Here is a 13,944-nt window from a genome sequence, read left to right as displayed (position 1 = left end):
ACACAATAAGTTTTGTGCAATTTTAGTATAACACAGGGGGTATTATGCAATTTTCCCTAATTACAATCCCATCCCTTAAGATTCAGTGTAATTATATTTAAATTTTTTATAATTTGACATATTATATTTTATATTTTTGAATTTTGTTTTTATTTAATAATTAAGTATCTTTATTATAAAATTCACGTAATTTATTGATATTAACAAAAAAAAATTGGACAAATATTCATATTTACCCTTAATTGACTTATTACTAATTTATTATAATTTAAATAAATCTTTTTATGAATAAATTACTCTTATACATCTTCACAGGTTAATGCACGTGAAGTGGTAGATTGTCACCATTATTATTGTAGTTTAGTCGGAATAAAATTTGTTTCACTTTCAATAAATCGATAATAAGTCAATCAAGAGTAAATATCAATATTCATTCAACTTTTTTGTTGATATCAATAAATTTTGTAAATTTTAATTAACTGAGGGATCTATTTGTTAAATGAAAGCAAACCTTGAGTGTTCTAAATGTAATTTTTCAAACCACAGGTGGTTTACATGTAATTACACTAAACCTCAAGAGAGGGAAGTGTAATTATATCTTTATTTTAACTAAATTTTGAATAATTACACTGTACCCACATGAAGTGTAGTATAATTACACCTAAATCACTGTAAAGTAAAATACGATATTCTTATTTTTACTTAATAAATGTCTAATTTTATTAAATGAGTTATTGACTAATCCTTTTTTATTAACTAGAAACCAAATTAATAGTTCAAATGTTCATAAATAATACTGATCAGTATAAATTAATGAATAAATTACAAAACTAACAAACATCTAGTCTTCACTAATTAAGCATTTACTACAACCCAATATATTCAGCTAAACATAATTAAATAAATTGATTTAACTAATTAATTATATTATCCTTAGCTAATAAATTAAGGTTTAGTTGGCTATATATAACTAAATTTACCAAATTGATTAATCAGTTAATCAATCATTAATAATTAAATAAATAATTTTAGTTAATCTGACAATTAATAGAAGTCAAAGATAATTTAGTTTTTAATTAATGAGTAATTTAATGAATGAAGATAGCAAGCTTTGTCCTAGCCATTTCACCTTCATCAAAGTCTTTGCTTTTGTATTTTATTTTTTCTCTTTTTTATTTTTTTTATTATTATTTTTTGGGAACTTTATGAAAATTATTGGCCAATTGTGGATCCTCAAGTAACGGAAGCGATATTGGATTTCTTTGCTACGGGGAAGATGCTTAAGCAAATCAACACCACGCTGCTGGCACTTATACCTAAGGTACACTCCCCTAAGGTGGTCACGAATTTTCGTCCTATATCATGTTGTAACATGCTGTATAAGGTGATTGCTAAAATTATTGTTCAAAAGTTGAGTAGGGTGTTGGATAAATTAATCAGCCCTTGTCAGGCTGCTTTTGTTCCTGGTCGTAGTATAGGCGACAATATTATGCTTGCACAGGAACTATTTACAGGGTATAACCAGGTGCTTTTCCCACCTAGCCCTTAAGGTGGATATTCGAAAAGCCTATGACACAATGGAATGAGACTTTCTACTAGCAGTTTTGCACATGTTTGGATTTTCAGCACAATTTATTCAGTGGATAGAAGAGTGTGTAACAACACCCTCATTCTCGGTGGGTCTGAATGGGAAACCCCATGGATTTTTTGCGGGCTCACGAGGGTTAAGGCAAGGTAATCCCATGTCGCCTTACCTATTTATTCTTATGATGGAGGCGTTACATCTTTTATTCCTACAGTTGATTGAATAGGATTGGCGTTTTTCATTCGATTGGAAATGTGCTCCTGCTCGACTTTTTCATCTTGGTTTTGCAGATGATTTGCTGCTATTTTGTACAACTAATATGATATCTATAGGGGTCTTCAAACAGAGCCTAGATATGTTCGCATCTTGGTTAGGGCTACGGCTCAATGCACATAAGAGTCACCTTATTATCTCTCGCTCGGTACATGGGATTCGAGAATAGTTGTTGGCGATGCTGGGATTCCAGGAAGGGCAGTTACCGATGAGATACTTGGGACTTCCGCTCCTCTCATCTCGATTATTGATAAGAGATTGTCAGCCATTACGGATTAAAGGATGGGAAAGGTCTGGCGTTGTCCTATGCTGGGAGGATTTAGATCATCAAATTTGTCCTTATGACATTGAAAATTTACTAGGCCTCAGCGTTCCTATTGCCTAAAGGTGTTATAAGAGAGATTGAGAAGAGACTTCGAGCGTTCTTGTGGAAAGGGGGGACAACTAGGGGCTATACTAAAGTAGCATGACAAGATATATGTAAGCCGTAATCGGAAGGTGGGCAGGGCTTAGGAGACATTGCTACCTTAAATCGGGCTTTAATATGTAAGATGCTCTGTGACGTTATAAGGTGTGATAGGACGTCTATTTGGGTGGAGTGCCTCTATCATGGGCGGTTGCGAAATACATCTATTTGGGCAGTTCCAGACCGTGGGGGATCGTGGGGTTAGTGGAAACTACTTCGTATACGATCCCTTATTCAGCCGATGATGGACTTTCAGGTTGGTAATGGGGCTACGTTCTATCTTTGGCGAGATCCTTAGCACCATCTTGGGCCTCTCATTGCTAGATTTTCCCATAGACCGCCACTCCCTAAGCTTGGGAGCTCAACAGCGTTATCATAGAGGGGCAATGGCAATGGCCCCTCATTATAGAGATTAAGTGGTTGGAGATTCTACAGTCACTGCCTCGAATTTATTTCGGTGTTGATCGCATCATTTGACGGTATGAAAATAGTAGTCCTACACCCACATCTCTATACCGGTCACTGGTCCCTCCAGGACTTACGGTAGGTTGGTCTTCACTACTCTTGAGTTCCCTCAAGATCCCTAGGCATAATTATATTCTATGGCTTGCTATATTAGGGAAGCTTTTGACGGCTGATAAACCATGGTTCTCTTACCTAGGCGCATGTGTTCTATGTGATGAAGGCACGAATGAGACGCAAAGGCACTTATTCTTCTGATGTTGCTATGCCCGACGGTGCCTTATAGCTATTCGACGATCTGTTCGCTTCATTTGGCCGAACCGAGACTGGCCAATGGACATAGAGTGGGCTACAAGAAAATAGAGAGAGCAACACATTATTAATATGGCTTATCGTGCGCTACTGGCTTCATGTGTGTATCATATTTGGAAGGAATGGAACTTGAGATGTTTTGAGTAGTCTGAGAGAGAAACAACACTTGCTGGACTCATTGTGGAAGATGTTAGACAGAGGATTCTTAGTGCTTCTTTAGCTCGCTCTATTAGTTCTTGTGCGTTATATAGACTTTGGCGTATCTCTTGGCCTGTCGAGAGAGACGCCACTCATTGAGCACTGTTGTACTGTACGATTGTACTATTTATTTAATGAAAATTATATTTAGAACATTTAATTCTATAATTTATTATCAATTAATTAAATCTCTTTCATACATACCAATCCCTTAATTTCTAAACTTACACGATTTAACCTTAAAACTTTCACTACAAAAAAAGGCGAGATTTAGCTCGGTTTGGGCAACTGTTCCAAAGCTCGTTTTATCTTGGAACAGTCTTTGAAACACATCAGGAACGAATATTAAAATATGATGTCATGTTCAACCTTTTTTTTGGGTTTTGAATTTGACCGTTCCAAGATGAGTTCCAAACAAACAGTTACTAATTCTGTTTTAATTACCATTTCAAAGTAGTAAAGGTAAATAGTTGGAACTCTATTTGGAACGCTATATTAGAATTAGGAAAGGTCCTAAGCCAACTGTTCCTATATGTCTTGCAATGAATGTCCCAAAAATGACAGTTCGAAAATGTATTCCAAAATGAGGTACAATTTGGAACAATTTTGGTGCACTCTTAATCAATAATGTGAAAAACTATTCCAAATTATGGGTTTTATTTAAAAAGTCACGTGTTTCTAAAATCGTTCCAAAACTCGGTACACATTGGAACGTTTTTTTTTGTATTATTTCTTTAATGTTACTGAGACCATTCCAAATGAAATACAATGTCTATATTTCAACGGTCGGAATGACAGTTCCTAAGGCCGTCTCAAGTGTCGTCCCAAAATCTAAATTAACGGCTATTTTTTAACGGCTAGATATGTGATCCTGTACCCCTTCCAAAGATCGTTCCAAAATTTTTTATATAAATGTGTTCCTCTATTTTCATTTAATCTCATTATCTTCTTCTATTCTTTTTATTTTCTTTCTATTTTCTAAATCTCTCTCGAATTTTTTTAATCTCTCACTATTTCACTAATATTTTTCTACTCTTTTTCGTCAATCTGTCTCGAATTTTTGTTGGTATTTGGAGTTATTTTGATCAGGTAACAACTTTAGCCCTTTATTTGTTAATTGATTATATTTGTTGTAATTTTGTCAATTAAATTTAATATTATAATAATATATATATGTGTGTGTGTGTGTAGGACTCACCATTATGTTAAGACAGTTGAGGAGATAAATATATGAGAAGAACCTTCTGAATAGAGCGGGTCTTACTCTAGAGTTTCAGACTAGTGTTGCTACATTTATAGAATGGGCCAAGTCTCAACATGCATATATAGACGGTGAGAAAATTAAGTGTCATTGTCGGAAGTGCAAAAATAAAGTTTTTTCAAAACCACAGATGAGGCAAATTTCGACTTGTTTATGAAAGATTTTATACCGAAGTATTATAATTGGACTTCTCATGGCGAGATGGGGTGCATGAGTATGTTGAGGCCGTCATGGTAGCACCATTGTGGGAGGAGCAAACTCCCATTTCTCATGTTATGCAGGATACGAGTACGCCTTGAGGTGATGCAACAAGATGGTTTGGGCGCAGAGGATGGTTTTTGATGCTGTTGTGCCTACTGTCTGGTCTTCTAATCATAACAGGATGGTGTGCCTGATGATGGTACGAGGTCGTGTCCTACTGACACAGGGTTTAGTTCATATTACGGTGAGGGCCCCTATGATTATGTATTTGGGCTGGCAAATCGGTTTCACGATGTAGTGCATGCTGCCAAGCAGCCGTTGTTGAACGGTTGCACCCAATTTCAATTGGGGGTTGTAGCTGAGTTGGTGAATATCAAAGACGATAGCCATATTATCATAATATTATGATCAAATATCGCAGTGGGCTGATCATATATTGCCTCGTGATCACACCCTAACCTAGGATTATTATAGTACGAAGAAATTGATAAGAGACTTGAGTTTACCTGTTGAGAAGATTGAAGCGTGTAAAAAGATTTTCTTCCTTAATCATCCGATTCTTCATTAATTTCCCCCCTATTATTTACCTAACATTCTTCTTCCTACTCCCTAGTCATCTCTTCAATTTTCAAATTAACTACTGCTGATTTTGTTTCATGGAAACCCTAATTGATGATTATGAATATGTATTTATTGTCTCTCTGAATAAATAAATCTTGCTTCAATACAGTAAAAAACCACTCCCATGTGTCTCTTAACTTCCTTTAAACCACAGAATAGGCTATGTGGTACAAATTGTTATTAGGGTCCAAGCCCACAACAATAAGCAAAATACCCTTATGGGGTCCCTTGCAATGGCAGCCATATACACAAATAATTGGTTTGCAACCTCCCAAAAAACCCTTTTTTAAAGCACTGAGCCAAACATAAATGTTTTCAAACCTGTTTTCACCATTCACATCATTTACCCCCAAAATGATAGTTGGCCCAGGATTTGTTCTCCTCACTTCCTCTGCATAGTCCCATAGTTTAATGGATTGATGTTCAGAGTTGCCTTTCAAGTTTTTTTAGTGCCTGTCTCTTAGCTCTGTAAGCTTGATCTTTTGAAACATGACACCTATGTTGATTCATTACGTCTACCCTCCATCCCTTCACATCTCTTTTAGGGTCAGATTTGAAGTACTGTAGGTACCTCTTACGTAGCTAGCTAGTTTTCACATTTATGACATTAAAAACTTGTGGGCAAGTGTGTTCATCTTGGTATAGATTAATCTAAAATTTTCATTTATTCTTTAGCTTGTTTGCATGTATTTTCTATTGACAACCATCACCAGGACAAACAACATAAACTCTGAATGAATCGTTCTTAGTAAATTTCACACGTCTTTTATATTTTATTGCATAAGAATGAATTGCTCTTTTCAACTCTTTATTTGAACAAAATATCATCCCCAATTCCAGTGAAGGGTTATGCATCTCCCCTGGATTGAGGATAAGAAAATTAGGCCCATTGTCATCATCTTCTGGAAGCCTATGTTCAACTATATCATTATCACTAACCACCATATTTGTACTTGATTCAAAATTTGTTTCATCTGTACTATCCATCTCAACACTAGCTTCATCCACAAAATTTTCACTAATTCATCATCATATTCATTCTCCCCACTAACTGAACCCACCTCATAATCATTCTTTAAAAAATCTGCATCATCTAGATCATCCTCATCCACATCACCCATACCTTATCTAAAGAATTTGTGTACCACTTGCCAAATCCGTACAAAACCTCCTCATGGTAATATATTTCCTACCTCATCTACAGGTACTTCTGCCAAAAACTCTATGTCATCCTCCCTAATCACCTTACCCTTATCCTTGTCTTTTTTCCTTACTTTTTTTTTATATACCTTATTCTTCTTTGTTTCAACAAAATTTCTTTCTATTCTAGCACTTTCCACAACTACCTTTTGAGGTTCTGGAGTGATGCATATGGCCCAAAGAAATTCGACCCGAGAAAGAATAAAAAGCCCTTAGTAGCCCAGCAGGGCCCATAACACTAAGATGAAGGAAGAGGCCCATCGTATTTATGGAAGCAACCCAAGAGAATGGCCCCAACAAGGGGATCGACCCAAGGCCCATGTCTAGACATCCCCACATGGCATACACTTGGATCGCCAAGTGTACCTCTTAACCAACATGGAGAATACGAGGCAAGGGAGGTTCCCTCAAAGCCCTGGACTCTTAGATCAAAAGGACTCCTTGCTAGTTAGAAGTCCTCATCAGTGAAGAATCCCCCTCAAATTGGAGATAGACTTTCACCAATAAAATTTATCGAGGATAAGAACAGATTATGGCTTATCTAAACAACATCTATACATTCTTTAGGGAACGTGTAGAATCCCACTGAAGGGGGACACCCCCTATAAGAAGCAACCTATTGTGTCTCGCTCTTCTAACGAAACTGAATATCATTCTGTGTCTGTTGCTTCTTATGAACTTGTTTAGCTCAAGTATTTGCTCAAGTACTCAGGTGTGATTCACACTACTCCTATGCAGTTATTCTGCGATAGTCAAACTGCACTATATATTATTGCTAACCCCTTGTTCCATGAACGCACTAAGTCTATTGAGGTGGATTGCCACTATGTGAGTGACCAGATTCAAGCCGGTAATATTGTCATTTTTCATGTTTGTACCAACTTGCAACTCGTCGACATCTTCACCAAAGCTCTTGAAAAACAACGATTCGACTTTCTTCTCAGCAAGTTGGGCATTCACGACCTTCATGCTCCAACTTGAGGAGTAATGGGATATCATCAAGTGTAATTTGTTAGTTGTCATATCATAATTAAATTACTGCATATATTAATTTATGGTTAGCAAAGATTATTGCACATATTAGTTATGGTATTTTTGGCTAATAGCTTAGATATAGACTTTCATTTTTTAGCTTTTCTTGAATGTATAAATAGATGTATCTACTGGGCAAGAAATACAAGAGAAATTGTTAACCATTTCAGTTTGTTGTATCTTAAACTTTCTAGTGCTATTACTTTGAAATTGTTAGAGTTATTATATCTTGAAAGAAAAATTATCGTCGCCGCAGCACCGGTGCAAGCAGTATTATCATTAAAAAAACAAAAAAAAAAAAGAGAGTCTAACTGTAGCCTCAACTTCATTTCATGCACCACCACCACACTTTTCATACCAAAATTTAATAATATTCTAAGCTAAGAATGTTGTATTTTAATCGGTGGGAATCAAGAAATAGAAAATAATATAAGATGAAAACAAAACTTTATCTAGAAAATCACATTATCAAATGAGAAAACTATAATTAGTATTTATAATATAAGAAGCTATATATACAAAATAATTAAACAAAAGAAAAGAAGAAGACAAGTAGATAAGGTGAAAAAACTATGTCCATTTAAGGTCCTCTTTTTTCTCCGGAATGAATGATGAAATTCCTCAAAGAAAAAAGTGTGTAGCTCCCCCAAATGCATGTGAATAAACATCATGTAGGCCCTAATTTTCTCTCTCTTTTCTTCTTCTTCTTCCCTCCTTGTTCCTACACAATTTACTGTCTTCACCAATAAGGGTCCTTCATTTCTCAGGAGGACCCTCTACCATCCCCCGCCCCCTTCCCATACCCCTCCTCATCCCCCCTCCTGCAACCTAAAATAATTTCTGCTATTTTTTTCTTCAACTCTTGATAACATTAAATATCATTACAAATCAAATTAAATATTGCACATAGTTTGGCATTTTTATTCATATTGGGATTTGAATATTCCCCCTCTCTACCCCCTCAAGAAAAAGAAAAAAAATAGATATTATTCGCTAAATTATAATTTATTCAGGAAACAAAACTCTTGTTGTTTAGAGCATTTTTGAGGTCTGGAGATTGAAAAGGAGAGAGAGCGAGAGAGATAAAAGTTCTTTGTTCTTGAGAGCCTGAAGACATGAGTTGCTTTCCATGTTTTTCAAAAAAAGAAACCTCCGAGGAAAATGATGTGCCTGTAGCTCAGACCAAAGATGCCACTTCACCACCCAATCCTGGTACATGTTATTTTTTTTGTTTTATTTTTTTTCATCCAAGAACCATATTTTATATGCATGTTGTCAATGATCATAAGAAAATTCTAGGGGTTAGTATCTCTTTTTTTTTTTTAAGAAAAAAAAACTATTTATGGGTATTTTTTATTTTGATCAAGGACTGAGTCATAATTCTTAATTTTGGAGGAGGGATAAATATTGACGTTTTCTTGGTAAAGATCACTTGATCAAGATGAACAATGGGGAAGAAAAAAAATTCAAGAATTTAGGAGTAGCTAGCTTTTCAATTTTGTGTTAATTTTCATCTTTCAATACATAACGATAAGAATACTTTGACAGGTGATGCCAATGTTGGAGGAGAAGATGAAAACACAGCGAAAGCATTTACTTTCCGTGAACTTGCCTCTGCAACAAAGAACTTTCGTCAAGAATGCTTAATTGGTGAAGGTGGAATTGGAAAAGTGTACAAAGGGACGCTCCAAAGTGGCGAGGTAATATATGCATTCTTTGTTCCTCAACGTCAAATCCTTGTCCAACAAAAAAAAACCTAGTACGTAAATATCTATATGTTTCTTTGGTTTGAATAGGTTGTCGCTGTTAGGCAACTAGACAGGAGTGGGACACAAGGGAGCAAGGAGTTTCAGGTTGAAGTTCTAGTGTTGACTCTACTTAGCCACCCGAATTTGGTCCAGATGCTTGGATATTGTGCCGATGGAGAGCAACGGCTTTTGGTCTACGAATACTTACCCACGGGTTCTTTGAAAAACCATCTATTTGGTAACTTTTACTACATGGGTTCTCTTTGTAGTTATTTTTTGTATTCATAGTTCATCATTTGTGTAAGGATTGTAGACTATGTGAAATAAGAACAATATTAAAACACAGGATATATAGACTTTGATGCAGTTAAGAGTGTTAATATGTCTGATATCCCCCAAATTTCTCTCATAAGAATAGTATTTCATGTAGTTACAATAGAAGACTGTGTATGTCGGAAATACAACAGTAGGTCAGAATCCATATCCTAACACCTACACTCACTTGAGAAAACGACAACTTCTTTAAAGTACGAGTATGTTTTATTACTTTATATCATATACTTGAGATTTGTTCTTGCATGTTGCTGACTTATTGTGGGCTTGTTTTATATTTTAGACATTTCGGGTGACAAAAAACCATTAGATTGGTCGACAAGAATGAAGATAGCTACGGGTGTTGCAGAAGGTCTTGAGTATCTACATGAGAAGGCCAACCCACCTATTATATATCGCGATATGAAATCATCAAACATTTTGCTGGATGAGTCGAAGAATCCGAAACTCTCTGAATACGGGCTTGCAAAGCTAATACAGAGTGGCAATAAGATGAATGTGACGCCAACCGTCATGTCGGCTTATGGGTATTGTGCACCTGAATACGAAAGACATGGAGAACTAACATCAAAAGCGGACGTTTATAGTTTTGGTGTAGTCTTACTAGAGCTTATCACGGGACGTAGGGCCTTTGACACGACACGTCCAACGAATGAGCAAAATTTAGTTAATTGGGTAAGTATGTATATGTGATGGTTGATCCATATTTTTTATATCTATTTGGGTAGAAAACTTTATTATGTTTAATGTTTACAACTCCTTAAGATGTTCAACGTAACTTCCTAAAAATCATTGACGTGGTTTAATAGGCACAAGAATTTTTCAAGGATCAAAAGAGGTTTCCGGACATGGCAGATCCACTTCTCCAAAACGACTTTCCTGTGACAAGCTTAAATCAAGCCGTGGGAGTTGCATCCATGTGCCTACAAGAGGAACCCTCAGTTCGTCCTTTCATCACCGACGTTGTGGCAGCGCTTAGTTTTCTTGCAATGGCTCCTTTGGGGGCACCGGTTCCAGCTCGTCTTGTTCCCATCTTGTCGGGAAAGGTGGGAACAACAAGTCAAAATAGACACGGAGACGAAGGCCGACATAATGAAAATCTAGATTCGGATGATGATAGTTCAGATGATGATTCTGATATAAGCACACCAAAACAATCCACATCAAGGCGTGTTACAATTCGAGAACCTAATCGTGATGCAAAGTAGCGATGAACGATGCTCGAGGTAATGGTAGTCTTGCTTCTAGTGGTCGTGGGTGTGGATAAATTTCAAAGAGCAACATCAGCTCAAATGTAAAGACGGTCGACAAAGCTCTGGAAAAATCAAGTTGGTTTGTATTCAATGCACAACCACGTACAATCCATCCAAATTTGTATATAACAATGTGGGAAATGACTACAAATTCATATGGATATATGATCATGAAATGTGATCATTTTCAAGTTCATTTCATGAATACTTTGATTTTTGTCTAATTGGTAGTTAAAAATCTTCTTTTTTTAGCCAATTGTTGCATTTGTGGTTATGTGAAGGACAACAATGGGTTATTTGTGTGCATAAAATATTTTCTCTTGACTTTTTAGCTAGTGTTCGTTTTTACTTTTTTTAGTTTTTTACTAGGCTTTTGATATGTAAGCATTGAGAATAGTACTCAACTTATTGTGATCACAGACATTATGACACCAACTTTTGCATCATGTTGCCACTTATAATGCTATATGGTTATGTATTAATATTTAGCGTATGTTGACATATAATGTCGTTAAATTAATACATTCTTTGAGAAAATTAAAAAATAAAAATGAAATATCAAAGCAGGAATTAACATGATTTCCTAAAACCATGTTAGGAATTGTGCATGTCCTTTTTCTTGTCATTGGGCCATAACAAGAGTGGGCACAAGAATGGGTTAAAGGAGTTTAATATGGAAGAGTCCTTAGGAGGGTTCTTGCCTACAAATCCAAATTTATTTCTCCTTTTTGAACTTCATATTCCTAAGAACCTCAAGAAAAGGAAAAGACATGATCCACACATTCTAATGCATCTATGAAAGCAAAATATGTTGTGTTTATGCTATGTACCTTGCCAAGAAAAACGGCCATGAGAACCTACTTGACAATTACTAGATGTTGTTTTTGGCTTTGAAGAATAAAAGTTAGAATACTTGGTTCTAGTCCAGATATTGGGAATTAAGAATGTCTAAGGATGGATTCACCTCGTTTGGTGGTGCGGTCAAATGGAATGGTCCAAGTTTTGATCAAGTAACACCTGAAAGAATCAGTATGGTCCGTGACTTGGCAAGAACTCAACGCAAGTATGAAAATAAGCATATTTAAATTTTAATTCATCAAATAATTGAGCCTAACCCAGTTTATTTACTCTCATTAAATTACAAAGTCAAAATTCTAATTAATTAATTCATTCGGTTCAATTAAAATTGATCTTATCAAATTAATTAGACCTAACCTAAATTTAATTAATCTCGTTAATTAAATCATGGGCTTCCCATTACATGGGTTCTCCCATTTGAATGTTCACATCGTTTAATCTCTCGAATTAATTTAAACTCTTTAAATTAATTCATTCCTTGTAGAATTCATAATTAATTCTACTACTTGCTTGAGTGGTGTTTTGTGTGACTTTGTACGTTCATCCTCACCTAAACTTGGCCTTGTGTCAACATATAATTTAATTGACAAATATTCTTGAGCTAGATTAATTAAATCATATTTCATCAATCACTTTTGATTAACATTTAATCTGAAAGCACCCGTCGCCATGGGTAGCAGTCTTGAAACAGTCTATAGTATTAAAGAATATGTGAAAATGACGTGAACCTTAAGGCTACCGAGTGACAAAATGGCACGGTCCTTCCATCTTCCATCTCCCCATCTTAGTCTAGGGCATGGATTTGGTCATCGGTTCTCTTTTTAGACTAGACATCTATGCTTAATATTTTGATTGTGTTTCTCCACTTGATCAGCATAGAAAAATACTTTCCTATTTGATCATCCAGTGTGGCCATAGACTTCCGTGAGCACACACACATCGGAACACATAGGAGATCATTATCATCTCATGATAGGTTATGGATCCTCTCTTGGGATAACTTACTAGTCTTCACATATGTTTTGACTGCACTAGCTTATAATAATCACATCAAATATGATAATCTTTTACCAGGCCCTAAACTCAGTCGTCCCATATATGAGACTACATGGATTCTCAAGTTTAAGGACTAAACCCCAAACTATCGGAGTGAAGGAGTTCAAGTCATACCGATCAAGCCTCACAGGCTTCCATATGATGACTCCCCATCAGTCGGCTTGACAACCTTTGTCAACTTAAGTCTTGGCTCTTAAACGTTCTAAGTGAGGATTGAAAAGATTGAGAAGAGATTTTTGAAAAAAATTAAAGAGAATTCAAAAATGGGCACGACTGAATTTAGGAATAAGTTATGCTCCGCTTTGAAATCAAACATCACGTATTCACAACAAGATGGATTGGGCGCAAATGCCTGAAAGGCAACAACCCCAACAAAGAGATTTTTCTACAATCAAATGCACCGGTGGGGGTTGTCAAAAATAATTGTATTTTTTATAATTGTAAAAAATATACACTATTGTATTTGTATACTTAATTATAATTTTTTAAATTAATATAATTTTAATATTATAATTTTTTGAACTTTAATATCTTGTTAAAAATTAATTTTATATAATTAATTTATATATATAATTAATTTATATAAAATTTAATTAAACAAAAATAAAAAAAAATTAAAATCAAGTCGTGGTTGCAATCCATCCATATCGTGAATTGCATCCAGGACATGGTGAAAATTTAAAAAAAAAAAATTATTTCTTTATTCGAAACCATGACTCGTCATATTAATATTATATTATATTATTCAAATTATATTTATATAATTTATTTATTTTTTAATAATAAAAAAATAATTAACCTAATATAGAAGCCCATCAAGTCACTTTTTTTATTTATTTTTATTTTATAAATTACTATATAATAAATTAAAATAATTATTTACTTTTATGCTTGAATGTAATAATATAAAATTTTAAAATTTATTTCCTGTTATTTATATAAATAATATTCAATACAAAATTAAATTAACTAATAACATTTAAAATTAACCAAAAAATGCACTATCGGCACTCTTGTAAGGAAGTAATTTATTCTATTTTAAAAAACAAAAAAATAATTTGATTTTTGCATATATAACACTGTAT

At 34.8% G+C, this 13,944-nt stretch overlaps 1 protein-coding gene across 1 annotated transcript; it reads left to right on the top strand.

Moving 5' to 3' along the window:
• The first annotated feature begins 8,255 nt into the window (after positions 1–8,255).
• On the top strand, positions 8,256–11,273 carry LOC105161175 (putative serine/threonine-protein kinase PBL25). The gene is made up of 5 exons (XM_011078784.3): positions 8,256–8,823; positions 9,160–9,311; positions 9,408–9,597; positions 9,976–10,367; positions 10,502–11,273. Exons 1-5 carry the CDS (start codon positions 8,727–8,729, stop codon positions 10,898–10,900), a joined length of 1,230 nt encoding a protein of 409 aa, XP_011077086.1. The 5' UTR covers positions 8,256–8,726; the 3' UTR covers positions 10,901–11,273.
• Positions 11,274–13,944: the final 2,671 nt, after the last annotated feature.

Source organism: Sesamum indicum, linkage group LG4, assembly GCF_026168435.1.
Source record: "Sesamum indicum cultivar Baizhima isolate 11 linkage group LG4, ASM2616843v1, whole genome shotgun sequence".
NCBI classification, from domain to species: domain Eukaryota; kingdom Viridiplantae; phylum Streptophyta; class Magnoliopsida; order Lamiales; family Pedaliaceae; genus Sesamum; species Sesamum indicum.
The sequence above is the reverse complement of the archived record's forward strand: the minus strand, read 5'-3'. Positions and strand labels throughout refer to the sequence as shown.